This window comes from Fusarium musae, chromosome 7 (genome assembly GCF_019915245.1).
Source record: "Fusarium musae strain F31 chromosome 7, whole genome shotgun sequence".
NCBI lineage: Eukaryota > Fungi > Ascomycota > Sordariomycetes > Hypocreales > Nectriaceae > Fusarium > Fusarium musae.
In genome coordinates, this window is record NC_058393.1 from 156,502 (window position 1) to 184,238 (window position 27,737).

Sequence of the window (27,737 nt, forward strand, 5' to 3'; positions counted from 1 at the left end):
GACACAAATGTGTTATTCTGACCCTCCTTTACACATCTGTGTCGAAGCCGCTACTGCAGCTTTCTTGGATCAGCCAATTGTAAGCAGTAGAATATTCACCCCTCACCCACCATCACAGCAGACACGTTGCTCTGCATCGACAAAGCTGAAATACTGCTGAAACTGAAGAATAATTGCTGCTATTCGAGATTTCACTCTGACTGCCTTGGCCGCCTCACCAACACAACGGTGGGAGGGGATATTGGTGACGGACCTATTAGATGTCAACTAAGACAATTGGCTTGGAATGTAACAAACGCATCCTTTTTTCACTTATGATAGCTTCAACTCTTCAATCAAATTATTAAACAGAGTTTCACAACGAGAAACAATTCCTTGTTTGAGCAATCTTGCATTTGTCTTTGATTCGCCCACAGCCTTGTTTTCGCAATGAGCACCATTAGCATTACACCAAGTGGGCTCGAGGTCCACCAAAAATACGATGCTGGTCTCTCGCTTCACAATTCGACTTGCTATTCAATTGCACCGAAACAAAAAAAGCTGTCAATGAAGCTACACATGATTATCCAGCATCTCTGTGTTCTGAGTCTCCTTGTCGATTTCTATAAGTCAGAGGGGAAAAACAAGAATAAAAACCAACAGTTGGCTACCAAGGTTCAAGAAGAAGATTTACCCTTACCGTCCACGGGCGAAATTAGTGCGGCTACTCGACACTATAACGCTGGAGCCAATAGCGCCCTCAATGTCGTGCTACTATTCCCGGGGAAGCACAGACACTGTCAGTGGTGGATTTTCTACTGTCCAACACAGGAACCGTTTGGATCAGAAGCGCCGAGCATCGGCGATAAGCGGGCCGGCTCGCCAGGCTCTGGCAATCAATCTGGCCGGAAGAAAAAGGGATCTGGCCGGGAAAACAATGCCCGGGGCAATGGCAAAGGCGGCAAGGGAAATGGAGAAAACCCCGGCAAAAAGAAAAGAGGATTTGGCCCCGACCAGCCTTTTACCAAGAAGCTTGCTTGTCTGTTCTTCAAGCTTGATCCGCGAAAATACCAATGCTGCGCTGGATACAAAATAACCGAATGGGATCGTCTTTTGCAACACCTCAAACGGCAGCACCTCATCGAAGGAGAGCATTGCCCCAAATGCCGCGAAGACTTCTGTGGCGAGGACGCTGAGACCGAAAAGAACGAGCACATCCGCCAAGATACTTGTATCAAAGAAACCGCTCTGGAAACCGGGCTACTTCTTGAACCTGAGTATGAAGCCCTTAACGGGTTGCATGGTTCTCATGAAGAAAAATGGTACGAAGCATGGAAGAAGCTGTTTGGAGAACAGACAGCTCCCTATTCGCCCTATTTCGAAACTGTGAACTGTATGCTGGAAGTGCAACAGAGTACTATGGAGAGAGAGCTGCCAACTATTTTAGAGTCGTTCCGTTGCGGTACATTAGCTAGATCGGAAGCTATTGGCGATATACTAAGGCTGTTACGAAACCCGATTACTACCACCAATCAACAGGTACATGAAGAACCCCAAGCTGTGTTGGCGCCTTGGACGCCCGCACAAATTTTGGTCCCAGATACCCCACCTATTCAGGATCCAGAGACCTGGCCATATACTGGAAATTTACCAGGTCCACCATACATGCCAGGCATGGAAACGGGACATATTGAAGACGTATTGCATGGAATGCTTTGGCCTCAGCCCTTGGAAGAACCTCGAGTATCATTTGATGAGGAGGAAATTTTTCGTCAGTTGACGCATTACCCAGATGACGGACCTTATTTTGGAGAGCTTGGCAACAGTGGACATACTTAAGAATGAATGATATTTGTTATGCAGGCTATCGCTGTTTTATGGATTTTTGTAATTTCAGGTTCACGTAGCTGAATGCCTGAACGTCGAGTATTCTGCACATGCAATGAAGTCAAGTAGCGGTTTTGAGTCAAATTACTATGGAGTTCCAATATGACGCATCTATCGAAACGAATCCTGCAAATAATCTATTCTGAGCCTAATCAGGCCTGAAATTACTGCCTTAATGGAGAGCGTGTGAGGCGCCCGATGTGAGCATCAGCTGGTGAGCGACGTGACCAAAGGCCCCCAGTGCTGCCCAAAACAATAGTGCACCAACTGAATGTGAAAAACAGACTTTTTTTACCACAATATGGTGCCTGGTGACCCAGAAAAGTGACACCAGAGTAAGTAAAATGCATGAGTAACTCAAGATGAGCACGAGATAATCAGGCTCTGTTAGTGCAAGGATGACGAGTTGGTGCCGCAATTGCGCACTCTCGCCCTCAGTACGTATTTGAGGCTCTGCTTTACAAATGGCCGACCCAGAGAGGTGTCATTTTCATTCGCCGCCGCTTAAAATTTGCGGCTCTACCACTGACACAACTGTGAGATTTGAGATGCCTGCCATGCGGCTCAAGCGAGAGCAATGAATGAGGCTCTAATGTATAAGAGTCAATTGAAGCACCATCCACATCGCAACGAGCATTGACTACTCAACAACAGTTTCGTCTTCCAATCACAGCGCATCGAATCTTCAGTTGTCACCTATATTTCACATTAGTTTATCCCATCCACGAACATTAATAGTCGCCATGGGCATTCTCCGCCTTCGACCGCGACGGGCTGCATTAATGCACACGCTTCCACTAAGGCCTTTACAACCTTCCACGCACAATGCAAATGGGGTGAGAACATCTCGACTTCACCACCGACACGGCTCTCGGGGTTGCGACGTTAGGCACAGAGAAAATAGCTACGACAGTGCCAGTGAAAGCTCAGGAGACGAATCCTGTTGCGAGGACAAGTCGACGCAATGGGAAGATAGCCGATTACTTTATGACCCTAGCATTCAAATTGCGAGACAGCATTTACTACCAGTAGCTCGTGCACATTTTGACAGCTTTCGCTCGCAAGCGACATACACCGAGCTATCGCACCACGGACAAACACGAGAGGAGCGCGGAGATGAATGTGATTGGGTGATTCCAACCAACTACGCTCAGATCTGCTACAGCGAGTGTCGCCCGAGTAACGATTCATTTGTTATTATTTCACAAGTAGAAGGTCGCACCCAGTACCAATGTCCTTTTCACGCTTCAAACCCAAAGAAATATCCTGCCTGTCTGATCAATCACGAGCTCCACTCCATTGAGAGTGTAAAAAGGCATGTGAAACGACACCACGCCAGACCGCCCTACTGTCCGAGATGCTCAAAGACTTTTGACAACGTGTCGAAGTGCGACAGGCATATCTTGGAGAAAAGATGCAGAACCCAGACTCTCAAGATACCAGATGGTATCAATTTCTACCAGAGAGACAGACTCGCCAAGAAAGACAATTCTCAATTATCCGACAAACGACGCTGGGAGCGTATTTACAAGACGATATTCCCAAGTGCTGAGAGCTATCCCTCACCATATTTGGATACCGGAGTTGGACTGGCTGTGTCGATGGCGCGAGACTTTTGGAGAATGCAGGGAACAAGCGTGATAGCAGAGTTCTTGGCGGGTCAAAATTGGCTTTCATTCGGTCTAGGAGATGATGAACATGCAGTACTGTATGAGTTTGTGTTATTTGATCTTCTTACGCAACTGGCGGAGGAAGCTCGATGATTTGCTCTGTTTAACGATACGCTGCATTATTTAGTGGTCCATTTCCTTTGTGCGTTGGAGGCGGTCAAGATCTGAAGGAAAGGGCTTGCCCTCGTCGCGAGCAACAGAGAGTTCAAATGACAGTATTCAATATAGGATTGCAATGAGATAGGACTCGGAAAGTATGTTCCGTGTTGAATTATCAATTGAGGGATAAGACTTATGTATTTAAATCTCAATTCCAGATTGTGAATTTTAACTTGTTGCGTGCCTCGCGATGGCTCTGGCCCCAACAAGGCAGTTGGTAGCTGGGCATTACAACCCCCAAATTCGACGAATAATTAAACATCGACATTGTGTTCCAATTCTACCATCACTTTCCCATCTCTCTCACATGAGTCGGGTTTAAGGCCGTCCCTCTAAAAAGGCATAAGAGAGCCTCTCATAGCAGCTGTATTCAATCCCTTGGCTCGCATACCCGGCCCGTGAATCGGTCCGTGAGTAGGACACATAAGATGCTTTTGCCAACGTCTCCCAACATGTAGAATTCTCGCAGGACTGGTATATATCCCTTTTTGGGTGATACACTCTCTGTCATTGGCCGCGGGCGTTTAAGCTTAACCGCCATGCGGACTTTCCACGTGTCTGGCAGGACGTTGGGAAGGTGCGCCTCCGCGTCGTATCAGGCCACTCAACGGATCGACAGCGAATTGGAACAAGGCGGCCCAAGTGGATCATGGAGGTAAATGCACGATTAGTTTCATGTTATAGCAGCGTTGACGATTTGACGCCGAATACAGACAAGACGGAACCGGGATTGGTGGTCAACTAAGCCCCCGCCTTAGGTTTGTCAGAGCCTCCAGTGGCCGGCTACCGTACTTGTTAGTTATAAGCCCAGGCAAGAGTTAGAATGAACCTTTGTATAATTATCAAGAAGCCAAAATATCATGCGAGCCCTTGGTTAGCCTTGGAATTGCTACGGAACTGTCCCTAGGCACGAGATTACCCCCAAGCAGCCATGAGCATATCACAATACTGGCCACTCATTAATAATGTCATACAGATCATCTTTGACCCATAAAGATGTTTCTATTCATACCGAAGCTACACAAACTGTCTCAGTGAAAAATGTAGTCCTCCTCCTTAAGTTCATCAATCTCCCTATCATTCTGCTCGTCAACCTTGCAATCCCCCAGTAACAGCTGATGACACCAATACATATCCTTCTCATAAATCGACTCAGTCTTCAATCCAGTCAAGTTCTCACCTTCCCGATTAATTTGTTTCTGAGTCTTATCCAAATACTCAGTCTGCTGCTGCGTCATAATCCCAAGAGGCGCTTTTGAACTCTTCCAGTCCAGCGCAAGTGGCTTATGACTTCCGCCAGCAAAGTGAAAGAACGCCAGTAGAGTTTTGCACGAATGGATAAAGGACTCGCTGACGGAAGAGTTTCCTCTTGTGCCGAAGCGACTCTCCATTCCATACCAGTCGATGATGTACAGAACCTGGGCAAATTGTCGCTCCATGTTGCTGAGGAGCACGAAGGTTGTGAGATATATCTCGTACCAATTCTCACGTTTGTTCTCCATCATCTTTGCCTGCAGGCCAGCGAGGATCTTCTGACGGAGGGGAGTCATGATGTTTTTGATGACAAGGTGGTCCATCTGCGTGTCCATGATTGGAGGAATCGGTATGGTACCACTGCGGGGGCATTCAAGATCCTGAACTGGGATCTGACCAAGGGTATGTTCGCCACAAATCATCCATGGGAGCTCAGTGAGTCGACTTCCAGCCCAAAGCCGCAGACTGTCTTTGACAAGGGAGCTGTTGTGTTGTTCCGAGAAGCGTATAGCCTCTTGGAGCGTCCAAATCATCAAGGGACTCTTCCCCTTGAGAAGTCTCTGAATGTACACTTTGTATGACTTTTGGTTGTACTCATCAATGACCCTCTGATGACTGTCCATGTCGGCGATGTAGTAGTGCGGCAATTCAAGCATTCTTTGGTTCCCTGCAGAGTCTCTCCATGGATACGAAGTCTTGTCGCCAGGTAGGGGTTGAAACTTGGATACAGTGACTTCAACCTCGCAGTCGAATCCTTGAGTCAGCTTGATAGTATGTCGATCGAGGTCAATGTTCAGCTTTGCGTTCATGATATCCTTGATGGATAGCCACTCGTAGAGTTTGTTGTCGCGTGTAGAGCCTAAAATGTTAGCTTGTTCAATCACTGATAGATGAACATACCAAGCCGGTGCAACGGAAGCTCGTGAAGATTGACTCTGATGCATGGACGTTTCAGAATCGTCAGTCTTGAGCATCTGACACATGGTTCATATGGATTCTCTGGCATTATACACTAACCAATCAGTATGGATCAAACAAATGCCTGGCAACTTACTCGCACTTTCATGCCGCGACACTTTTCGCAAACGCCTCTCTTTCTTGCATTCGCAGTAGCCTTTCGATCTTCTTCAGAGAATGGACCTCTAACCTTAGTACTCAGTCCGGACACAGTGAATACGCCCTGAAGGTTACCGCCCTGATCATGTTTGTACTCTGTTTTGGGGGCCTAAAAGGTTAGTGGGAACAACACTGATTCAGGTATCTTACAAGATCTGTAGTCAAAACATCTGATCGATCTGGTTTACGGTCTGATCGAGGTTTGCGTTTCTGAGTTTTCGCTGCCCTTGGGGGACTCTGAGAATGCGCACTCGACCCAGAAGGAGTGAGGATCGAGTTGGTGCTCGGCGTAAATCGTATCTCATCCTCTGTAGAGACACTTTGTTGCAGGGTCAAATTCGGAAACACATGATCCATCGGAAGATCATGGGGCTCAAAAGTTTGAGTGTAACTGCGGGGATAGTTCGTGTAAGTCGAAAGAGTCAACAGTGACGGATCCAAAGTCAACTCTTGAGCCACGGCAGATTCGGTGATCGAAACACCTTCAACAGGTTCCACGTCGACGTTGACACCATCCTTCGGCTCCTCTCGCAAAAGCTCCGAGAGCCAGTCGTCACCATCAAACACGTCCTCCTCCAGATTGTTAATCACTTCAAACCAGTCCACTATCATCATCAGCAGAGTCAAACACAACACAGACAAAAGGACCTACCGTTCTCAATCATTTTGCTTAATTCAGTAATCGGTACAAAAGATCCACGCAATGAAGTTGTGGGGTCGGGAGCTAAATATTCAGGGCCTCTACCGACTTCCACATCAGGCATGGATCCCGAGCTGGCGTGACTTGTCAGACGCTGTTTCTACCGACTACCATAAAGAGCAAAGATCTGCAGTCTCACCTACCGATTACTCTTTTGAGAAGGGAGACATTTGGTGACAACCACCATTAAAGACGAATCAACCAGCCACAGTGGGAATTACATACAACAACCATGGAGCGAACAATCGACCAAGAACTCCGTATGCGACAAGCTACGGTTGATGACCTGGATGGAATCACAAAACTTGCTATTGAAGCCTTTCCTGATGATCCAGAACGAGATTACCGATTCCCATATCGCCATGAATACCCTGAAGATCAGTGGAAGTGGACCAAAGCTGAGTATGAGGGGTTTTTGAGACAGCCTGAAAGCTATGACATTCTTGTCATAGAGGCTGGGCAAAGGATTGTCGCTCTGGGCATCTGGGATGTCTCTGGTCTTACTGGTGCCAAACCAGGTATGTCAGCCTCAATTTTCACATCCTAGCTAACAACCCAGCCAAACCCGGTGTTCTGGGCGACAACGAGCGTCGTGATGCAAACCTCCCTCACATGCGATATTTTGCGTCGCGCGTGGAAGAAGTTTATGACATGCATCTCAGTCAATTCGGGGGCAAGCAACTTCATCTTGTTAATCTCGCGACGCACCGCGATTATCGCAGAAGAGGTTGCGGAGCTGCTCTTTGTAAATACGGAATGGAAAAGGCAGAGCGCGAGGGATTTGTCGCTACGGTTTTTGGGAGTCCAATGGGGATCAAGCTGTATACATCTATTGGGTTCAAAGTAATTGGGGCTGAACCTATGGTCATGCCTGGTGATGAAGAGGGATTAATTACAACTGCATTAGTTTGGGGTAATTAGTAATTGAGAAGAGCCTCATCGGGCGTCAATTCTTCAAAAGTGAAACAGGCGATGCTCGCCCTCGTCATCGTCTTCAGCTGCCTGAAGTCTTCCCTTTTGGGAAATCGGTGACACGATTCAGTAGATGGATAATATCAGTTGTTGCATGGGTCAGCCTGGTGAAGTGTCATGAGAGAAAGGCGAGATGAGATGACAGCCAAACATATTAATGAGCGAAATGTAAGGCTACGTTTCTGAATTGGGAAATCGGCAGACCTCGATGTCTGGGAATGAGCGCTTTTGTGAGAGTTATTAAAGTTGGGGTCTGTTCAGGTGAGATTGGCGATGTATATTGACGTATTGCTCTGTTCATAAACTCATGTACAAGATCACCACTGAATATGTGAGTATGAGAGGCGCTGAGGGTACAATAAGATACTGACCGCTTAGAACATTATGTCATCAAAAAAAGCACAAGCTGGTTCATTCAGCTCATTTGAAGAACAGTCTCCCTCGGAGCCTTGTTCAGTCGAGACATTCTGCTTAGATCGATATCTGTCAGATTTTCGTGACAGACCAGTCCAAGAGCGATTACTAGAGAGCACAAGCAATGACTCCCAAGACATTTCAGTCGAAGATTTAGATTTTTTCATGAGTCTGCAGTGCCCACCAGATCTAGAGACGTTGATTTTCAAAGGACCATTTGAACAATAAGCGACTTGATCATTTCACTGTCTGCCACTGCGAATGTTGCACCGACAATCACGTGGAATCGGTTAATTGCATCAGCCTCCCGCATTCACCTTTATAAGGCTTCTCCTCACCTTCACGAGAATGCGAGGCATGGCTCAACATCAGTCCCATTTTATCGCCTTCATTTCTCTCTTCACCTTTACTCTCTACATCATGTTCACCTGGGCAAATCTCCGTCAAATGGTGCCCTTTCTTTCGCAGAGTCGCACTCTGCCCGATCTCCTCACTGTTGACGCCAAAGCCCTCGCCTCCGGATTGACGAATGGGCACTTCACCAGTGTTGATCTGGTAGAGAAGAGCCTTGAGATGATCCAGAAGCATGATCAGTACCTTCATGCAATGTTGAGTATGGTGCCTAAAGATCAGCTGCGACAGAGAGCGGAGGCGCTTGATAAGGAGCGAAAGGATGGCAAGGTCCGGGGACGTTTGCATGGGATCCCCATTGTAATCAAGGTATGACCGTTGCGTCGCTCTCGCGATTGAAAGGCGCTGACATTCCAAGGACAACATCGCAACGGTTCCTGAGCTCGGAATGGAGACGACTTGCGGTTCGTGGGCGCTGCATGGCATGACTCCAACCTCGAATGCCGATCTCGTCGACAAGCTCATCCAAGCTGGGCTCATCATCATCGGCAAAGCGAATCTGAGTGTGAGTACTCCAGTCTCTGAGTTTGGCCATGTTGACTGACTCCCCACCAGGAATGGGCATACTACCGGTACGTTTAACCTGTTGAGATTGGACTCTCATGCAGCGACTCACTCCTTTCAGAAGCAACGACCTCCCAAGCGGTTGGTCCGGCAAAGGCGGCCAGTGCCAATCCGCCTACGTTCGCGGCGGCATCGATCCTGATGACAGCAATAACGGCCACAGCGTGAGTACCCCATGGCTCACCGCATCACCCGCTAACTGTTCAGAACCCGTCCGGCTCTTCTACCGGCTCAGCAGTCGCCGTCTCAGCAGGCTACGCCCCCCTGTCTATCGGTACCGAAACAGACGGGTCCCTTGTATCGCCCGCGTCCCGCGCAGCTTTGTACACTATCAAACCGTCAATCGGACGAGTATCTCAATCTGGGATCATCCCAATCAGCCATACCATGGACTCGGCTGGACCCATGGCCAAGACACCATCCGACCTCGCCGCTTTGCTGGATGTCATCTCTGGTACTGATGAGTTTGCGACTCTGGGAGGATCCTGGGATGAGTTGTCGGTCGCGACGATCGACTTCAAGAAGTGGTGGCCGGGGGAGGATTACCTCAAGCCTGTTGAGAGTGCGACAAAGCAGATGGTGAGTAAAACCATGCTTTCAAGAGCTAGCTGACTTTGCAGCACGCCGAGATCCAAGCTGCGTACGACAAGATGGAGGAGCTAGCCAAGAAGTATGTCGGCGACGCACCTCTTCCTCCTCCCTCTGAGTCTTTCATGCTTGACGGGAAGGACAGCGAGGGTGTCATCATGAGTAAGTCGATGTCCACCAATTGACACTTGATACTGACAAAGAAGTGGCCGATTTCAAGCACGACCTCAACAAATTTCTTGAGTCGGCGCAAAACACCAAGATCCATTCCCTAGCGGACCTCATCGAGTTCAACAAGGCCCATCCCGATCTCGAAATGCCTCCTGGTATGTCCCCATCTCAATTGAAGACCTCGCTAACATTTCAGGCTATGATGACCAAGGACTCTTGATTGACGCCGAAGAAGCGGATCTCTCCCCCGAAGACTATGAAAAGAACCTCTCTCACCTGCGAAAGGTTGCGCGCGACGATGGCTTGGATCACATCTTCAAGGAATACGGTGTCGATGTCATTGTTGGATCAAGCGACACTGCTATCAAGGCGTATGCGAGTGGAAGCGGTATGTTTACTCTAGTCTTTATTGAGCCATGCTGACAATTCCAGGATACCCCGTCGGAAATGTTCCTCTCGGATACCTAAACTTCAACGGTCGCCCTTTTGGACTCGCTGTCCTCGCGGCCAAGAACCAGGAAGCCAACATCCTCAAGTTCATGAATGCATGGGAGGGTACTTTCGGTCCGAGAAAGGCTCCGCCGCTGCTTCAGTGATGTCGGGTGGAGGATCTCAACTGTGTGAGGAAGACAGTGCGAGTCACTGGCGAGTTTCGGGCCTCATTTCATTATGGTGTTCTGGGCATTACTCTCATTAGTTAGTGATGCGTGAATAAATTGATATGAGACCAGCTTGCAGGGTTGTAGTGCATGGCTCAAGCAGGCTGGCTGCTTACTTGCATGTGCGGGGACGATACTGTGAGACTCTTGACCTTGAGCCCCGTGAAGCGAATTCTTGACGATAAATTCAACTGCTATTTGTTTAATCTCAATGTAGTCTATGTTGTAATTGAGAGCAAATCACCATGGCTGAAGTAATTTCAGAGCTCAACCCAAACGAAGGGCCGGATGAGTTGAACTCACTGCCATCCAAATCAGCGACCCTCCAATTCTTCGACGCCTCAGATCCAAAGTGGGCAACTGAGAAGCCGTTTTATTCCAACATACCTTTCACACAGACCAAGATTGCCAACACAAATGTCATCAACACAAGTGCACGCGTTCAGATCTCTGACATTAGAGGCCATGAATCCGACTTCACACTCGACAAAAACGGTTTCCAGTTGGTTGAGTGGAAGCACCAATTCTCAAATGTCGGTCCCTCGTTTCAAGAAGAAGGATATCCTGCTGTGGTCAAGTTCATGAAGGATGTTCTGGGGAGTCATGTCAAGGTTTGCGTGTTTGATCATATTGTATGTCCCCTTGGCTTGTCTGGACATTGCTAATGGGACCAGGTCCGTCAGAGTCAACCGCGAGGCTCTGCACCTGAGGATGAGAAAGGTTACATCGGCAGACCCAGCAAGGTCGCTCACAATGGTATGTTCCAAATACCCTTATGCTTGATCCACGTCTCTAGGTTCTCTCTGCTGGAATAAGCTCAGAGCCACAAGTCTCAACTGCAAACAACACTTCTAGCCCACAACTTAGACATCAATACCACGATGACTGACCAATGGCTGATCCACGTCTCATATACAGACCAAACCTATGAAGGAACAATCGCCAAGATCAAGCACGACTTCGGCACCCAAGCCCCATCAATTCTCTCACAACGCTTCAGGATAATCAAGTAAGTCTCCCTCCGAGTACAGTCCCGTCTGACAACACAGTGTCTGGAAACCCCTCAAGCCCGTCCGTCAATATCCCCTCACACTCTGTGATTACCGCACATGTGATGAGAAGGATGGCCATCGAAGTGATTTGGTCTACCCCCACGTTGTGAGTGAGAACATCCTTTTCTCTTACTCACCAGATCAGAAATGGTACTACGTTAGTGACCAATCTGATGAGGAGGTTTGGCTAATCAAGACGATGGATTCTTTGGCGAGGAGTGAGGATGTTGCCATGTGTAAGTGCCGAGCCTCGTTTGAGATGTGTACTGATGATGGTAGATACGCCGCATACTTCATTCTTCGATGAGGACCCTGCTGTTGCGGAGGAGATACGGGAGAGCATCGAGCTTAGAGTGTATGTGATTGGATAGATGTCACTTTTGTACTCGTTGCCTCAGGTTAATGCGATTTTCAGTCTTGATTGATTTGAACATGTAACCGATACGTCTCGGCCTGCATTTTCGTCCATGTGAAGGCCACCTCATCTGCAATCTCCGTGTCGAATGGAATGTTGAGTTACATCCAGAGTGTAAAGAGCCGCTCTGATGAAAATCTCGGGACCGAAGTCTCCAAGTCACGAATCAGGCTGTGCTGTTCTCCAATTGATTGGCAGATTCTGATCGATCATCCTCACAGAGCCTCATCTAAAGCGGGGTAGAACTTGATCATTGGTGCAAAAAGATCTCATGATCAATTCCATGCAGAGGCTACTGCAGAGACAATCCGGTTGATTATCTCGGCGTGGGACTCCAATGTGGTTGGACAGCATCAGCACAAGTGGGTGTACTCCTTTTTGTATAGCCAATCAGTTCCTGATCAGATTTGCTGAAGTCTGTGATATCCTATTCGCCTTTGATTGGAGGCTCAGATCTGAGGCTCTGCTTCAATGATAAAAGAACAAGTTCGGCGAGGTTCGAACTGATTGTTCACTCAAATCGCAACACTAAATCCAATCTCAATCACAAACTACAATAACTACCACTCAAATAGTACTGACTCAACCAAGCTTCAAGAACCCTCACTGACAACTCACAGACGCAACAATGGAGAGAACTCGTTCACACTCTCGCGGTCGTCCTACCGACGCAGACAAGAAACGGTACGAGGACGAGTCCATGACTCGCGAAAGCTCTGTCGGCGAATGCGACCTCATCTGCCCCCAGCCTACCAAGGTCCAACCTTGGAAGCAGGCTCTCCAAGTTGAGAAAGACTCTGGAACCAACCCCCTTCTTAACTGGGAGCCTAACGCTATGGACTTTGGTGAGAAGCCTTGGCTCAAGATTGACTGGTCCAAGATTGAAGGGACTGGACCTGGAGGAGTTCGTAGCAAATCTCCCGATCAGATGTGTGGCTATTCTGTTGGAAACCTCAAGCTTGTTTGAGATTGAATCTAAGGGTTATGGGTTTGTCAGATTGCGCTGAATATCGTTAGTAAATTACATTTGTCTACCAATCAGCATGCCGGGTATTGCGTAATCGTATCCTCGCTCTGTTGTTTGTCTACTAGACTTATCCGGGCCTCAATACAATCTTCTATTTCTACGTTGCTTTGTCCAAGTTTGCAGTCGCATGTTGATCGTCTCTTTATCCAAAATTGCTGGTCGTGGCACGAATCTTGCTGTTGGATCAAACCACACCTCTACAACTGCCATTATTTCGTCCATTGAGGCCAATGGCGCCTTTCATTCAGATCTTGATCTAACTGTGTACATCACACTAGCGATGTGTCAAAGCGCACGTCTCGGCTTGGTCCTTGAACGCCACGGATGTCAGCAAGCGCCCAACTCTGGCCATCCTTGTCCGTGCGGGGTGATAGGCCATTCGTATCTCCTTGTCTGGAATCGCTAGCTATAGTACGTCTCAGCCGCAGTCGGTATCCCTGTGGGCAATATTACGGCTGCGGGGTTACAAGTTCCAACACAACACCGCCCCGCAACTAAAGCTCGACTTCAGACAAGCTTTTACATCGACGGATCGCAGCAATTCGGTTTCATTCATGCCAATTCCGCCTTGATCTCTTCAGGGATCTTCCTTAACCATACCAAATTGCCATTTCATACTCAGTTGACCATGTCGTCGTTGTTCGGCTTCAACTCTGATTCTGCTACCTCCACTAAGATCCTCGAGGATTTAGAAGAGCTGAACTCGACTCTCGGTCCTATTGTCTCAGCTGCAGGTACTCGGTTGCCTCTCATTCCCCATTTCGACTTAACCTACAATAAGCCGCTCGGAAAGGGTGCAACGTTTGAAGTCAACTGTGAAGTCTTCAAACCTCGTGGCGGACCCTCCCCCTACTATGTCGCCGTCAAGTATGTGGTTCTGACCGCCGACAATGGGGATCGTGAGAGACGGAATAGCTGCGTCGCTAGGGAGTTGCGCGTTGGGACACATCCGGCCTTGACAAATGTGCAAGAGATTCTGCCCTTGATCGGCTACGGTTGGAACACAAACCTCCTCATCAGGACACCCTTTCTCATGGTGCCATTTTCCGAACACGGCACCTTGTCCTATTATTTGAGACGTAGAGATGTTCGTGAATGGATCGACATGAGTGGCCGACGAGATCTGGCTTTAGATGTCGCAAGGGGACTGGAAGCTCTACACAGCTGCAAGATCATCCATGGTGACATCAAGCCAGACAATGTGCTCATTTTCACCACATTTGGTCGATCTAGAGACCGCTGGAATCAGATGGCAAAACTCTCAGACTTCGGAGGTTGTATCTTTGAAGATGAATCCTCAAAGAATCTGTATGGTGGTACTCCTCTGTACAATGCGCCGGAACAAGAAGGCAGGGGAAATTTCAAAGCATCGGAATGGCGAAACCCCAAGGACTATTACGCAGCGGACATCTGGTCTCTCGGTCTCACTGTTTGTGAGATCATCCTTGGTCGCCCTTTCATCCAAAAAGATTGGCTTGATAAAGGCCAATCAAAGCTGGAATTCCTGGACCAGATGGCGATGTCCGCAGGCGACAGTCTTCAGTGGAAGTTGAGGGGATTGTGCTCTCATTTCCTGGAAGAGGCTACACCGATACGGCAGTCAATACTAGAAACCCTTCGCATGACGCTGTACGACGATCCACACAGACGTGCCAATATTCGGGATGTTGTACGAGTCCTCAGTCAAGGAGCCACGTGAGTTTTCATTACTGCCACTCCACGAACACATACTGAGCTTTCCTAGGCAGCAAAGGCCGATATCTGAATTCCCATCAATTCTTTCTTTGCCACCCTCTCAGACCATACCCAGGACACCTCATATCGTGATCGATCTTAAGTCATTGCCTTCAAGGTCGGGTAAGGCTATGGTTGATAAAATTCACACCGCTCAAGATGAAAATCACGACGGGAGCAGCAGCTTGTCAGAAGGCTCATGCTCACCAAAGGCAGCTGGTCCACCGGGCGAAACAGACCTAGAGCAGGTGCATATCAGGATGGCGAGCCAAGCAGCTGCCCAGTGGCGAATAGACGCTGCCAAAGTGTTTGATGTAATTCCCCTTATAAATGCTTTTTTATGGTGTTCCAGGGGGCTAACTCTCTCTACGGCAGCATGTCATGAACCTCGGCATGCCATGGATTGTGCAAGAGAGCATTTTCAAAGAGCTGCAACACCAAGCTCCTCTCGAGCGTGCTGCAAGTGAGAATGCTGGAGGCAGCTACTTTGAGAATTGTTTGCGTCTAGCCTTGGCCTACAAGGTTGGATTCGGTGTGCATCCTGACAGAAGTATGATGATTGAATACTTTACCATCAGCGCCCGTGAAAACGAGATAGCTATGGCACTCTGGTATCGGATAGCCTCCTCCTTGCAACTTGAAATCGCCAAGACAAAATGGATCCGTCAAACATTGGACTGGCAGCTCAAGAGATCCGAGAAGCCGGAAAAGGCAACAAGATACTTCATGACCAGAGTCAAGTTATATCAAGAAAGATCAGCCCCACTTCTGCCGACTATGCTAGATGACTCGGGGCTTGATGGCTCAACGCTGCTTCTATTTGCTTGCCAGGATCAGAACTTCACGGCTGCAATGGATATTTGTAGCAAGGTGCAGAGATTTGTTCTGATACCAGGCGAGCCAACTCCACTCCATTGGCTGATTAAGTTTAATGAGACACAGGCCGAGTCACTGGGCAATGCTCTTATTTGTGGGCAGGGAGCGGGACCTGGGCCGTGTGCCGAATTCGTTAATCATTGTCCAGACTTTACGATTGTTTTACCTGCCCATTGCCTTGAACTTGGCGGGTCACCTCTTCACTGGGCAGTCAGGACACGGAATGTCAGTCTGGTACAGCTTCTAATCAAACTTGGGGCCAACGTGAACGTGTGTTGGAAACAAGCCGGCACGACTATTGCAGACAACAAAGATGCGCAAGAGACTCCCCTTGAGATTTCAGTGCAATATCATTTACCTGAGTTAGTACAGGTTTTACTTGAGGCTGGTGGGCGTGGCTCATCTTCCCACTCTGTTTTCTATAATATCGGGGCCAGGTGTATGCCTTTTGCGAGGCATATCATACATGGTCCTCATTATCGGCAAGCACTCCGCGACACAATTCAAGTCCTCATTGCTCAAGGTCTTGACCTTTGGATCGAGGACGAGCGTGGGAATAGCCCTTTGAGCATCGCGGTGGAGGACCCCGACTGTGAAACTTATATCGTTGAGGAGCTTCTTGCAACTCTGCCACCAGAAGGACCAATCACTTCTCATTACGCTCTTGTCAGTTCGGCTGTAAATTGCCTTACTCGACGCCACAGCGTGTCCTCTCTAGGCCTGATAGCTTCCCGTTCGAGGGAGTGTATCAATGCTCTTGATGGATCTGGGCGGAATGCGCTACACTACGCTGTTGTTACAGACAGTGTTGAGGCGGTGAAAATCCTTGGTCAAATTGTTGAGTGCGATTTTGATACTTTCAGCTCAGACGGAGACCACGCAATTCATCTAGCAGCTCGCTTTGGATCGGTTGGCGCCATTCCGCTCATAGTCGCCAAAGGCGTCGATCTGAACATTCTCACAAAGCCTGGCGATTTGTCTAATGACAGACCCCCAGAAACCCCGCTCATGATTGCTGCTTCTCGACAGAAACGCGAGACAGCTGATTTCCTTCTCGAGAATGGAGCTAATCCCTTCTTTGACATTGCGTCCGCCGTCTATCCTACTGTTCTCCTAGCTGCCTGCACGGGTCCTCGACGTGGAGATTCTATCCTTCCGCATCTGTTGTCAAAACACGGCAATCTTTGTGATAAGTCGGTTCTTGATGCTGCAGGTAGTACCGGTTGGACAGCTCTTCATCAAGCCGCTTTCTTCGGCGATGTCCAGTCCGTGCTAGCTTTGCTAGACAAAGGTGCCGATCCCATCCGGACCGATATCAGAGGCAAAGCTCCATTGGAGTTAGTAACAGAGTTATTGAATACTATCAGGAACGATAACAGAGTCATACCAACACACGAGCGCATTTTCCAGAAGGGAAAGCAGGCTGTTGCCGACCTCGAGGCGGCGCTAGACGAGGTGCGCAGAATACTCACTCTGGCTGCATCCTCGTTATAGCTTCTCAATCTATATTTCCGCTCTCAGAGCCTGCGTCCTCCTGCCACCAGTCGGGGGAGAATTAGCGAAGGATATTAATGACTAACTTGGTCTATCTGCTTGAGTCATAGAATCTTGCTCCATCGATGTGAACAAACATTTGCTCTAGTGGAAGGCATGGCAATCTCTTTAGTAAAGGTCTATACTATCTAGACGAAATTCTCCTTTCTTCCACGCCTGTATCGCCTCGCCATTCATAAGCCCGTGGACATAGGACTCTCCGACAAAAGAAAACCCCTCATTTCGTCTTCTTACAGCATATGGCACTCCTCCTCCGAATATCACCGCAACGCAGTCTCCTGGCCGAACTCCAGAGGGCCCGATCCCCATACGATGGCCAGACGTCACAAAGAACTGTCTGTTGAAGCAAAAGTTCCTTGCTAACGTCATGTATGAGGAAGGATCGCCGCCAACAGATGAGCAGACGAGGCTTGAAATAATATTATGGTGGTGCCAGGTAGAAACCTCCAGCTCTGCGTCTCTGATCAGATGAAGAATATATGCAGAGCCATCTCTTAATAACTGTTCTTCGCTTCTTCCACTAATCTGACACTGATTAGCTGTTGTAGCCCTAATAAAGCATTCTATCCAGTCCTTGTCGCTGTTCTTTTCAACTGATGACGCTAATTTCAGAAAAGCAATCATGCATGACTTTTCCTGTGGGCTTTCCATCTTTGCTGGCCCGGGGCTGGTCCCGAACGGAATCGCGTTGATGATATCATCAGCCATGATACCAACAAACAGTGCCAGTCGACCAGCAGATTTGAACTTTGAAACCAAATTGCCGGACGATTTGAAGTGATCCGGATACCCTAGCTTATCGGGCTCTGAGTTTTGGCCATGGTATATCCATGAGAAGCTTTTAGCAACCTCCCTTTCAGGTACTGTAAAGTCGCTCCAGTCAGGAACCCATGATGGTAACATACTCAAGTCGTGTTTCCGCTGCTTATGGCATATGTCACCTTCCAAACCCCTTACCCGCGTAAGGATAGCCAGCGATTGGTATTTATGGAGCAGAAATCTCGCGACCCGCTCATATACTTGCGAGACTGACAATGTATAGTTCACGCGCAGCTCAAAGGGTATCTCTTCTGGGCTTTGACACTCAGCAGCCAAGCCCAGGAGCCCATACACCTTATCTCTCGGATCCGTTGCTTGCGTTTTCACAGAGGTCGCAACCAGAAGGGCATCGAGATTCCAAGGTCTCTTGGACCGGCGGATGTTCGATATCATATCGACATTCAGCATCTGATTGGGCACCTGATCGAGACGAAGATAACCGCTTCGTCGGAGCCAAGAAGCAACCCATGCTAGTCGCTGCCACTGATATATCTTCTGCCCATGGAGTATCAGGGGATCATCCCGAGACAGTACTACCTCCTGAATCACCCATACCCGTATAAACCATGGGCGCTGCAAAAGCCGTCTTAATTGTTTCCACAAGTCATCGTCCAAGTAAGGTAATCCGTAAGCTGTATGGCTTGTAGTGGAGTAGATACCGAAAGGAATATCGGCAATACCATTGGCAAGAGGGTTTTCACGACGGAATACGTCGAAGATTTGGTCAACCAGATTCCATGCTGGTAAGCACAAGTCAAAGTCCGTCCCAAGCCATATCAGAGTCCTGACTGCCTTGGAAAAGATAGACCCCATTAGATGTACTTGTTGGCTTCGTTCCTTAGGATCGTTCTGATTGATACAAATCTTATCAATCCATACCCATTTGACGTCAATGTTGCACACTGCAGCCTCATCATCACTGCCCAGCTCTTGGAGGCGCCGAATAGCCGCAGCTAGACTGGGGCTCACATGAAATAGAGAGTCGTTTATCTGAATCTCAGTATCGCTTGGTTCGGTTCCCCAGCAGTAACTGAGCGTAAAATACGGTGGAGCATCTTCGAGATTGATGTCTATGAGGTTTCCTGAGATATCACCCGAGGAGGTCCGATTGCCAAGACGGAGAATTCGAACATGACCCACGCCCACCGGGTGATACACCAATGCATCTGACATGTGGCTGGCAGAGAAAAACAAAACGTGGGGTGATGAATTCAAGCGCTAGAGCGGCAAGATCCGACCAACAGGAAACGTTGAAGCTTGGATCTGAATTCGCGGCACTTGTCACTCCTGTGCTGGGTATCCTCGAGGAGATTCTGAGGCTTGGATAAGGTAGAAAATCGCTCGCCTCACTTCTTTTCGTGGGATTCGTGGTTGACCCCGCTTTCCAGACACCCGAATGTGATGATAATGCAGGAAGATCACCTCGTATCTGTTTCCTGGGGCGGGGGTGGCGTAATAAGTATTCATTCATAAATATGCCTTGCCAATCAAGAGCAAAGCATTCCTGACCGATAATATGCCAAGGTGTAATTTCCTCAGCCGCACGAAATCACAGCTGCATGTAAGCAACACGTGTCCAACCTCTGGCACTTTCACGACAATAAGGTCATCAGCGCTTCAACCAACTCGGTTGCAAGATGTCACCTACTTAATCCCTTGATACCCGATATCCTCGGTAGCGTTAGTTTAATCCTCTTACAGTTCCATCGACGAGGGCTCTCAGACCAGCAAGCCCCTGCCTCTGTCACAGTAAAGCGCATAGCCACTATTCTATCACCGTTTCGTTTCACCCATATATCTTTCTATAACAAAAATGGAAGTAACGGGACAGCCTCCACCACGAGAGCTCGGCCTTGATCAAGTCTTTCCAGATCCAACAAATGTTGAAGAAACGGAAAAGAAAGTCGTGGAGTAGGTTCGTCCCTGTAATTTTACTATACACGGGTTTACTCACGAGAGTAGTATTGTTGCTATCCACGGCCTGGATACACGATCCCCTACAACCTGGATAGCCTGGAAGATAGATGGAGATCGCAACTCAGGAGATGTCCATTGGTTAAAGGACGAAGAAATGTTGCCCAAATTCCTACCGAATTGTCGTATGTTGACATATGACTGGAACGCAAACATCGACAAGGATGCCGAAACCGAGAGTCTGCTTGGGCATGCTGACAAGTTACTGCTCAAGCTCAGCATAGAAATCTCCAAGGTATCTATCGCGTTCCCAGGCCCTGCTTATGCCTACGTTATTGACTGTGATGAAAGCAAAAGAAACGTCGGCCAATACTATTCGTCGCCTCTTGTTTTGGAGGACTGCTACTAGCCAAGGTGAGCATAGATCATGACCGGGAAGGAAATGGTTCTGACAACAGAAAGGCCTTGCTCCTAGCTTCCGAGCCATTTGGAGAGTACCAGGATATTTACAGTCTCACCATTGGTGCAATCTTCCTTGGAACTCCTTTTCAAGGAACCCATGAAGGCTTTTGTACAGCCGCTGACCTACGTGTTTCTGTGGCGATGGCATCAGGCGCCGCGACTACCAAGGAGCTACTGGCCTATCTTGAAAGCGAGCCGAATGAACGTAATGAACTTGATCAACTTGTGGAGAGGTTCTCCATCATGATCAATCACGACGACTTCAAGATCCCAATAAGATGTTTCTACGAAACTCAACCCACAGACTTTACCAAGATCATCAAGGATTTGCCTAGCAGTTTTGTCAAACGCCTCGGTGGTATGGAGCAGGGAATTGTGAGTAAAATTCCTTGTATGGCAAAAGAAACTGTAGCTAACCCCTTCAGCTGGTCCCCAAGAGTTCAGCCTCTTTACGGGGTCATGCAGCACACTCACTCAGTACTCGACACTCCATGCTGAGCAAGTTTTCAGGGCCTAAGCAAGACGCCTTTGAAACTGTCTATTTCATCATGTCGAAGCTCGTAGATAATGGATTAGCCAAACGTCAGGGTCAAAGTTAGTTGCCATCGATCAATATATTTAGACTTATCAACTCTAATCTTTTTTTTCTTATATTAGCGGAAATGTCCCTAGCCTTGCAGCGTGACCAAATGGGTTGGAGTATCGCTAGATGGATGAAGCAGTGCAGACTGAATAAGTCCGACGGCGAGATTGATGCTCTTGTCTGGAAGGCTAGGAAACTAGGGGGCCTTGCTGATTCGCAAGAGCAACATCCTGGGTCCATTATGAATGACTTTTCTCCAACCACGCGACTGAAGGTTCAGCGAGGTCTTCAAGGTCTCAACTTCGCCCTGGGTATTATAGGAACAGCAGCTACGCATGCAGAAGCCCTTCTCAAAAGCGATACTGACATATTCAACACCGATGTCAGCATCAACCTTGTCCACGATATCGAGATAAAGGTTAACGATATTTGCGACAATTTCGAGGATGAAATTCTGCTAAATCCGAAGGTGAACCTTGATAAGGCCCTACGTGATGATGTTGCAGCTGCTGTTGAAGCGAAACAATCCATCAGCTTAAGGCAGTCCATTTTGGACCCAATCGGAGATTCCGATGTTGAGGAGCTCACCGAGAACAGCATTCAATTTTCCGCGGCTGATCTTTCCAAGCCGGTCCGAGACCGGTTTACATTCGGGGCCATTGCTGGAAAAAGGGTGCTTGTCGAGAGCTTCAGTTACAAGCCGCTGGACAATTCAACTGAACCAAGCCCACAGACATTATATATGGTAAAGAGGATGGTGTCGCGGCTGTCAAATTCAAGGAGAACAAGTCGATATGTTCTTCCATGTGTCGGATATGTCGAAAACAGATATACAAAACAAATTGGCATCGTGTTTGAGGTTGGCGAGAGTGTAGAGTCTACGCAGCGTCCAGCTCCACTGACGGCGCTCTACAGCAAAGAGGCTAGAAGTCCTCTTGGCTTCCGCATTCGACTTGCTTATTCTTTGGCAGTGGCTTTAGATGGACTACACCGTGTCGGATGGGTGCACAAAGAGTTTAAAAGCCCAAATCTTATCTTCCTAGCCGACAAGCCATATACCATCAGCCCTGATATCAAGACCGCCAGCGCTGTTCGTCCATACGCAGGCGCTCCGTATCTGTTTGGCTTTGAGTGGTCTCGTCCAGAGGATGCTGAGACGGACATGACCTCGGACTTTTCCAAAAAGAGCAATGCCTATCGTCACCCGGATCGCTGGGGTAGACCCCGAGTTAAGTTTTCCAAAGCTCATGATATTTACTCCCTGGTGAGTACACCTAGCTCTGACTACCAATGAGTTCATAATTACTAAGTCTTTTCCTTTAATAGGGCGTAGTCCTTCTCGAACTTGTTTTTTGGAAGAATATTATCGAGACCAAGGTGATGACAACAGCTGATGGCCGGGATGATCCGGACGAGATCAAAGGTCAAATGCTGAAGTTTTTGAGAAAGGACGCTCCTCATATGGTTGGGCAAGCTTTCGCCGGCGTTATTGAGACATGCTTGACCTTTGAAGAGGCTACTCGGGGCTACGATGAGCTGGCCGCACATCAAGAATTCAGGGCAAAAGTACTGGATGTGTTACGACGACTGGCAGACACTAAGATTTAGGACATTATAAGTTATCTTAGAAGGCTAGAAGCCTAAAGTAGCTCGTTAGTTATAGAACTGGGATTTCGTTCCTTTGCCTCACGACTTTCACATGAGGGCAGCTGGGTTGCAGATGGTATTCGGACTGCGTGATCCAAAAAGTGGTAGAGGAGAAACAACCATTATCGATATGCTTCCCAAGATAAATCCTCCCCCCTTCTCAAAGAGAATATCAGAGCCTGGGTGGGGTCTGCATGCCAAGATGGGATTTTCTTAACGAAAGTTCCTTGCGTGGTTGGCTTTCTGCATTATTTTGGGTGGAATCTTTGTGGTTCTCTGGCGGGTCTTCATAAATACGACAGACCTGCAGAATGCTTTTATTCCCAGTTTCCTTTTGGCAGCTCTACTGACGGTTGCGATGGGATTGCTTCAGGTAGCGTAGGGGGCATTAGTAATTCAAATCCACTTGCAAGCTGCTCAAATTCATCATATCGCTTGCGTTTTTGCATTCCTCCTAAGTCTAATTCCGGTGGTCAAAATTCGCAATGAATAATTCATCAAGTCGACTCCCGGGGCGGTCGGTGCGGCCACGATTCAATTGGGGTCATGTACCTCCGTCAGGAGACTAAGCAGGCAACTATATAAACACTAAACCATTACTAATTCAGGAATTGTCTCACTTTCCTCCACGATTGGTCTCTTGACATCCCAAGCCATTGTATCCAAGAAAGCCATATCCTGGCTTGACAACAGTAGTTGGCCTTCCTGTTCAATCTTGTCCAGCACCTCAGCAACCTGCTCCATGAGCGTTATCTGCCGCTCAAACTCCTTGACACGGAATTTTCTAGTGCATCTACCAACAACACCAATGACCCAATCAACAGAGGTCGCCGAGGTCGACAGGTCAACTGACTTGGCCTGCAAGAGAGAGCTGCATTCGTCCAGACACTCTTTTACATCCTGCAATTCGGAGTTGACCTCGTTGATATTGGCGATAGTGGCTTCTGCAACACCCTTGAGCGCTGTGATGTCGTTCTCTACCCGGTTAGCCTCTGTGATCTGCTTTTGGTAGAGTTGATGCGTTGATCGACGGGATGAAATGTCACGCTGGTACTGCGAGACTAGGCTTTGTAGGTTGCGCTGCTCAATCTCGAGGTTCGAGATTACTTGCTGGTCTTGGGATATCTCTCTATTCAGAGCGGACACCCTGGATTGAAGGGCGACAATCTCGTCCTTTAGATCCGATACACGAATGCCCTTGTAACTATGATGTGTTAGCTTTTTCTCTGATAATCTGTGTATGTTGCTCACCCAGCAAATCCTGCTCCGGCTGCTGCCAGTCCCAAAGATGCCCCTGCAGTGAAAGGTGCAGCTATGAGGCCAATGCCAGTCAGCATCTATCTTCTAATTAGCCAAATGTCTCAGACGTGCAAATGCGACTGCATACCAGTCCTACACCTGCCGATTCCTTCTTACTCTCACGGCGTCTGTGTGTCTCTGCAATTTGTCCATTCTTTTGCGTTATCTCACGATCAAGTTCTGCTTTCCTAGTCTTCTTTTCATTCGCCTGGCGAGTCTTGATACGGACTTCCTCTTCTTTGGCGCTGGCATCCCGTTGTGTCTGCGCCAGGATTGCTTCGCTAGAGGCAAGAGAGCTCTCAGCCTGGCTGGCAAGGTCCTTTGCTCGCGACTGGCATTCATCTAACAAATCATCCTGAGCCTCAACATCTCGTCCGACATCCATGACTTGGTAGCTGCAGTCCATGGTGGACTGTAGCGCGCTATCTGCCGATGCCTCAGCTTGGGTGATGGAAGCAGTAATTTCATCGAGAGAACGAGCCAACCAAGAGATTTGAGGGGCCATGTTGACTGTCGTTGGATCTTCAACATTCTCAATTAATAATAGGAATGAGCCCAGCTGCAATTTGGCATGCTGAGCTTTGCTCAGACTGTTCTGAAGAGAGGACCGAACAGAGGCAACTTCTGCAGCAACAATGTTCTTTGAAGTGGTGTCAAGGGAATTGAGTCTCTCCCTGGCAGATCGAAGTGAGTCCTGAATATCGGAGACGTTATTGGAAAGGCTATCCATTATTGAAATAGGGTTGATATTGGGCAAAGGGCGCTAATGGTCATGCACATGAGGGTAATCGACTGGGAAGGCCTGCAAAGTGCTTGACTTGGACGATCGGTCTGTATTAGAACAGATATATATGCCTGTTCGAGGACTTACTACTTGATAAGATTCAATTTCAGCTACTTCGGTACTCCAACTGGCTATTTTAGACCACCACCAGAGACCTCCTCACATGTTCAAGACCGCCACAACATTGCAGGCTTCAGTTGTGGCACGGACGCGCGTGATTTCGGTAGGTGATCGAAGTTTTTATTGGCTATATAGATACGGGTATACGAATTATTGACTGCCTTGCATAATGCGGCTGAATTTGGCGTTTAGAGTTAAGCCTCGATGTAAGGCAGACAACATCGTGGCAGTGGATAGCTTCACAGTTTCAGAGAGGGGTAATGGTTGATTTGACGTGCGTGTAGCTGATTGGCTAGACAAAACGCCCATGCAGCAACGTCAGCGATGCTGGATGAACTACTGCACAGGCGTTTTGTAATCAATCAACCAATACTAAACCCCTTGCGTCTGTCAATCTGAAGCGAACGCTCAAGCAAACGCCTCTGAATTGAACCGCCTGTACTGTCCGTTACTACACGGGCACTGTAATATCCTTGTTCCTGGCTCAGCTACGTCTGCTAGCTCGCATGCATTGGGGCAACAAGGTTACGGAAAGTTAGCTAGACCTTAACCTTTCGGCCGGAGCCAATTCAAGGTTGCAGTATACTTGTTATCGTTCGTGTCAATGAATCAACCTTGAGGTACTGATGACCTTGTCAAGAATTTCTGGCGCGCGCATGTCTCTCACGGCTTGCATGAATGGGCTGACTTCATGGCCTAGACTCCGCGCCAGGCTGATATGATGGAGGCCTGAGCGTATGCGAACCGTGAACGAGGCAGATCACCGTCCAAGAGCCTCATATCCAAGACCCCATCGTGATAAAAGGGAGTATCATCTCTTGGAATTATTGACCCCATCAATCCACGGAGCAATCAATTCATTGAAGACATTCCCTCTTTCTTAACAAATCATGACTTCTGATCAAGGCCCAACGGCAGCCAACGGCGCAAACTATCCGTCTCATCCGGACGACTTTCGTCAGTCATCAACCTATGGTGTTGGCCAACCCGACTATGACCATAAAGCCCAGCAGCGAGCCAACTATGCTCTCGCCCTTCAAATGTCATGTCGAGACGTCGTTCAAACCATCAAGGCAAGTGACCTGCTCATGAGCAATGAATGGGCAAAGCCCCTCACGCACGCCCCCAATGCCATCTCCATCATGGCTCTGTGTCTCAAAACGGCGGCTGTGCGCGAGGCTGCCAACATCAAGGTGAGGGATAAGGAGATCACGGATGAGACTGGGAAAACCATCGGCCTGCTCCCGTAAGTATTCTATCCGCGCTAAGATCAATGACTAACAGAAGTGAAGGTCAGAGTATTTTCGTACAAATCTACAGCACTGTGCAGACATCGGTAGACTTGCTTTCCTTGATGCACAGAAACGCATGAACAACCTCCAAAGTGTCGCTCGCAGCATGATTGCGCCTGAGGGCACCATCACCTATATCATCGATCTACTCGGCGATTTGGAAGACGCTGAGGACAATCTTCCGGGAGCTATGAAGCGACTGGAAACTAACGCTGAGAACTTCAAAGCTGATGCTGAAGCTATCACAAAGAAATTTGAGTATTGGGAGAGAGTGATTATGCATCTCCTCAAGAACTCAAAAGACGCGGGGTGTACGTCCAGAACAGTGTCCCATGGTCTTCAATTGCTAACGATTACCAGCGATGACTGAAGAGAAACGATCTCAAAATACTGTCGACGCTGTCATGACAGATGCAGAGAGACAAACTAGAGAGAGAGAGGAGGAGGATGCCAAGCGAGCCATTCAGGAGCAACAAAAGTTGCTTCAAATGGCCCGCAGAGAGGTTGAAGAAGCCCAGCGAAGGTTGAATGTGCTCCTTGATCGGCCACCAATTGAGGAGCCACCCGCCTGGTCCGATATGAAGCACGCGCGGGAGTTCGTTCCAGATCGACCAGCACCAAGTCGTGGTAAGAAGTCATATACAACTGCATCACTCATATGCTAACTCTATGCAGGGCAAAAGGGCGTTTTCACCAAAGGATTGGAATATGTCTTTGGCTCCTGGGACAGCGAGGTCGCAGCAGAGAACAGGCACCATAAAGAACATGCGGAGAGTATCGCGAATGAAAGACATGCATACATAGCCAAAGCAGCAGAGCAGCGCGAGATGCAGAGACGAGTGGCGCAGGCTCAATTGGACGAAGCCAGAGGAAACGAGACGAAGCTCTGGGAAGAACTAAACAAACAGAAAGAAAAGCTCTCTATCAGTCATCACAGTCTCACGAAAGCCAAGCATGATCTCGCAAAGACCCATGCCGAGCTTCAGCGTCTATGCTCTGAAAAGATTGAACTAGTATGTCTCACCGTCCCACCCAACGCGCATGCTTACAAGAAACAGGAGCAGATCATGAAGATTCTCGAGGAGTCTATGCGCCGCCTAACAGAGCTAAAGAAAGAAGTCGAGGAGATGGCACTATTTTTCAGCCGAGTGCAAACCGTCATCACAACGACTGTAAACGAGAACTTGCAGAGTTTCCTGAACCCAATCCAACGTGCGCTGGACAAGGGAGACAGCGTTGACAAGATTCGTGAGAGGAGTAAGCAGAATTTACTCAGAAACGCATTTGAACTGCAGGGACGCTTCTCGGCTACTGCAGACGTGGCTAGCATGTATGTCCTTGTGTCTAACAAGTACATCCGGCCGGGGATCAATAAGATGGAGGCGCTGGCGGCTATGAATGACGATGACTTTGAGCGCGGAAAGGAGGAGTTTAGGGACTGGTGCGACAGTGCAGCGGAGGATATTGTGCGCATCACTGATGGTGAGCAGTACAAGATGGTGGAGAATTTGACGAAGAATGTTGAAGTCTTGAGTCAGAGGGCTATAACAGGTGCTTTGTAGATGATAGCGAATACAAGTCTCATCAAAACGGATTTTCTTAGCATTAAGGATGC

At 48.3% G+C, this 27,737-nt stretch overlaps 10 protein-coding genes across 10 annotated transcripts; 8 read left to right on the forward strand and 2 right to left on the reverse strand.

Annotated features, from left to right (window-relative positions):
• Window positions 1-429: 429 nt before the first annotated feature.
• J7337_009198 (uncharacterized protein) lies at window positions 430-1,818 on the forward strand (the record flags this gene model as incomplete). The annotated part of the gene is made up of 1 exon (XM_044826799.1): window positions 430-1,818. One exon carries the CDS (start codon window positions 430-432, stop codon window positions 1,816-1,818), a length of 1,389 nt encoding a protein of 462 aa, XP_044677393.1.
• Window positions 1,819-4,726: 2,908 nt separating this feature from the next.
• Window positions 4,727-6,730, reverse strand: J7337_009199 (uncharacterized protein; the record flags this gene model as incomplete). The annotated part of the gene is made up of 4 exons (XM_044826800.1): window positions 4,727-5,923; window positions 6,004-6,174; window positions 6,216-6,670; window positions 6,718-6,730. The coding sequence occupies 4 exons, from the start codon at window positions 6,728-6,730 to the stop codon at window positions 4,727-4,729; spliced, it is 1,836 nt and encodes a 611-aa protein (XP_044677394.1).
• Window positions 6,731-6,997: 267 nt separating this feature from the next.
• Window positions 6,998-7,686, forward strand: J7337_009200 (uncharacterized protein; the record flags this gene model as incomplete). Its single annotated transcript, XM_044826801.1, has 2 exons — window positions 6,998-7,283; window positions 7,325-7,686. 2 exons carry the CDS (start codon window positions 6,998-7,000, stop codon window positions 7,684-7,686), a joined length of 648 nt encoding a protein of 215 aa, XP_044677395.1.
• Window positions 7,687-8,571: 885 nt separating this feature from the next.
• On the forward strand, window positions 8,572-10,481 carry J7337_009201 (uncharacterized protein; the record flags this gene model as incomplete). Its single annotated transcript, XM_044826802.1, has 9 exons — window positions 8,572-8,871; window positions 8,921-9,067; window positions 9,118-9,134; window positions 9,188-9,290; window positions 9,334-9,705; window positions 9,747-9,876; window positions 9,918-10,040; window positions 10,082-10,273; window positions 10,318-10,481. 9 exons carry the CDS (start codon window positions 8,572-8,574, stop codon window positions 10,479-10,481), a joined length of 1,548 nt encoding a protein of 515 aa, XP_044677396.1.
• A 308-nt stretch (window positions 10,482-10,789) lies between these two features.
• J7337_009202 (uncharacterized protein) lies at window positions 10,790-11,967 on the forward strand (the record flags this gene model as incomplete). Its single annotated transcript, XM_044826803.1, has 5 exons — window positions 10,790-11,176; window positions 11,219-11,300; window positions 11,463-11,553; window positions 11,594-11,832; window positions 11,876-11,967. 5 exons carry the CDS (start codon window positions 10,790-10,792, stop codon window positions 11,965-11,967), a joined length of 891 nt encoding a protein of 296 aa, XP_044677397.1.
• Window positions 11,968-12,639: 672 nt separating this feature from the next.
• Window positions 12,640-13,409, forward strand: J7337_009203 (uncharacterized protein; the record flags this gene model as incomplete). The annotated part of the gene is made up of 2 exons (XM_044826804.1): window positions 12,640-12,972; window positions 13,317-13,409. 2 exons carry the CDS (start codon window positions 12,640-12,642, stop codon window positions 13,407-13,409), a joined length of 426 nt encoding a protein of 141 aa, XP_044677398.1.
• A 257-nt stretch (window positions 13,410-13,666) lies between these two features.
• J7337_009204 (uncharacterized protein) lies at window positions 13,667-17,142 on the forward strand (the record flags this gene model as incomplete). The annotated part of the gene is made up of 3 exons (XM_044826805.1): window positions 13,667-14,733; window positions 14,849-15,086; window positions 15,148-17,142. The coding sequence occupies 3 exons, from the start codon at window positions 13,667-13,669 to the stop codon at window positions 17,140-17,142; spliced, it is 3,300 nt and encodes a 1,099-aa protein (XP_044677399.1).
• Window positions 17,143-19,834: 2,692 nt separating this feature from the next.
• On the forward strand, window positions 19,835-22,588 carry J7337_009205 (uncharacterized protein; the record flags this gene model as incomplete). Its single annotated transcript, XM_044826806.1, has 6 exons — window positions 19,835-19,932; window positions 19,984-20,230; window positions 20,287-20,772; window positions 20,823-20,991; window positions 21,070-22,244; window positions 22,307-22,588. The coding sequence occupies 6 exons, from the start codon at window positions 19,835-19,837 to the stop codon at window positions 22,586-22,588; spliced, it is 2,457 nt and encodes an 818-aa protein (XP_044677400.1).
• A 627-nt stretch (window positions 22,589-23,215) lies between these two features.
• On the reverse strand, window positions 23,216-24,656 carry J7337_009206 (uncharacterized protein; the record flags this gene model as incomplete). Its single annotated transcript, XM_044826807.1, has 3 exons — window positions 23,216-23,831; window positions 23,879-23,964; window positions 24,015-24,656. 3 exons carry the CDS (start codon window positions 24,654-24,656, stop codon window positions 23,216-23,218), a joined length of 1,344 nt encoding a protein of 447 aa, XP_044677401.1.
• Window positions 24,657-25,720: 1,064 nt separating this feature from the next.
• On the forward strand, window positions 25,721-27,684 carry J7337_009207 (uncharacterized protein; the record flags this gene model as incomplete). The annotated part of the gene is made up of 4 exons (XM_044826808.1): window positions 25,721-26,076; window positions 26,123-26,433; window positions 26,483-26,749; window positions 26,798-27,684. 4 exons carry the CDS (start codon window positions 25,721-25,723, stop codon window positions 27,682-27,684), a joined length of 1,821 nt encoding a protein of 606 aa, XP_044677402.1.
• Window positions 27,685-27,737: the final 53 nt, after the last annotated feature.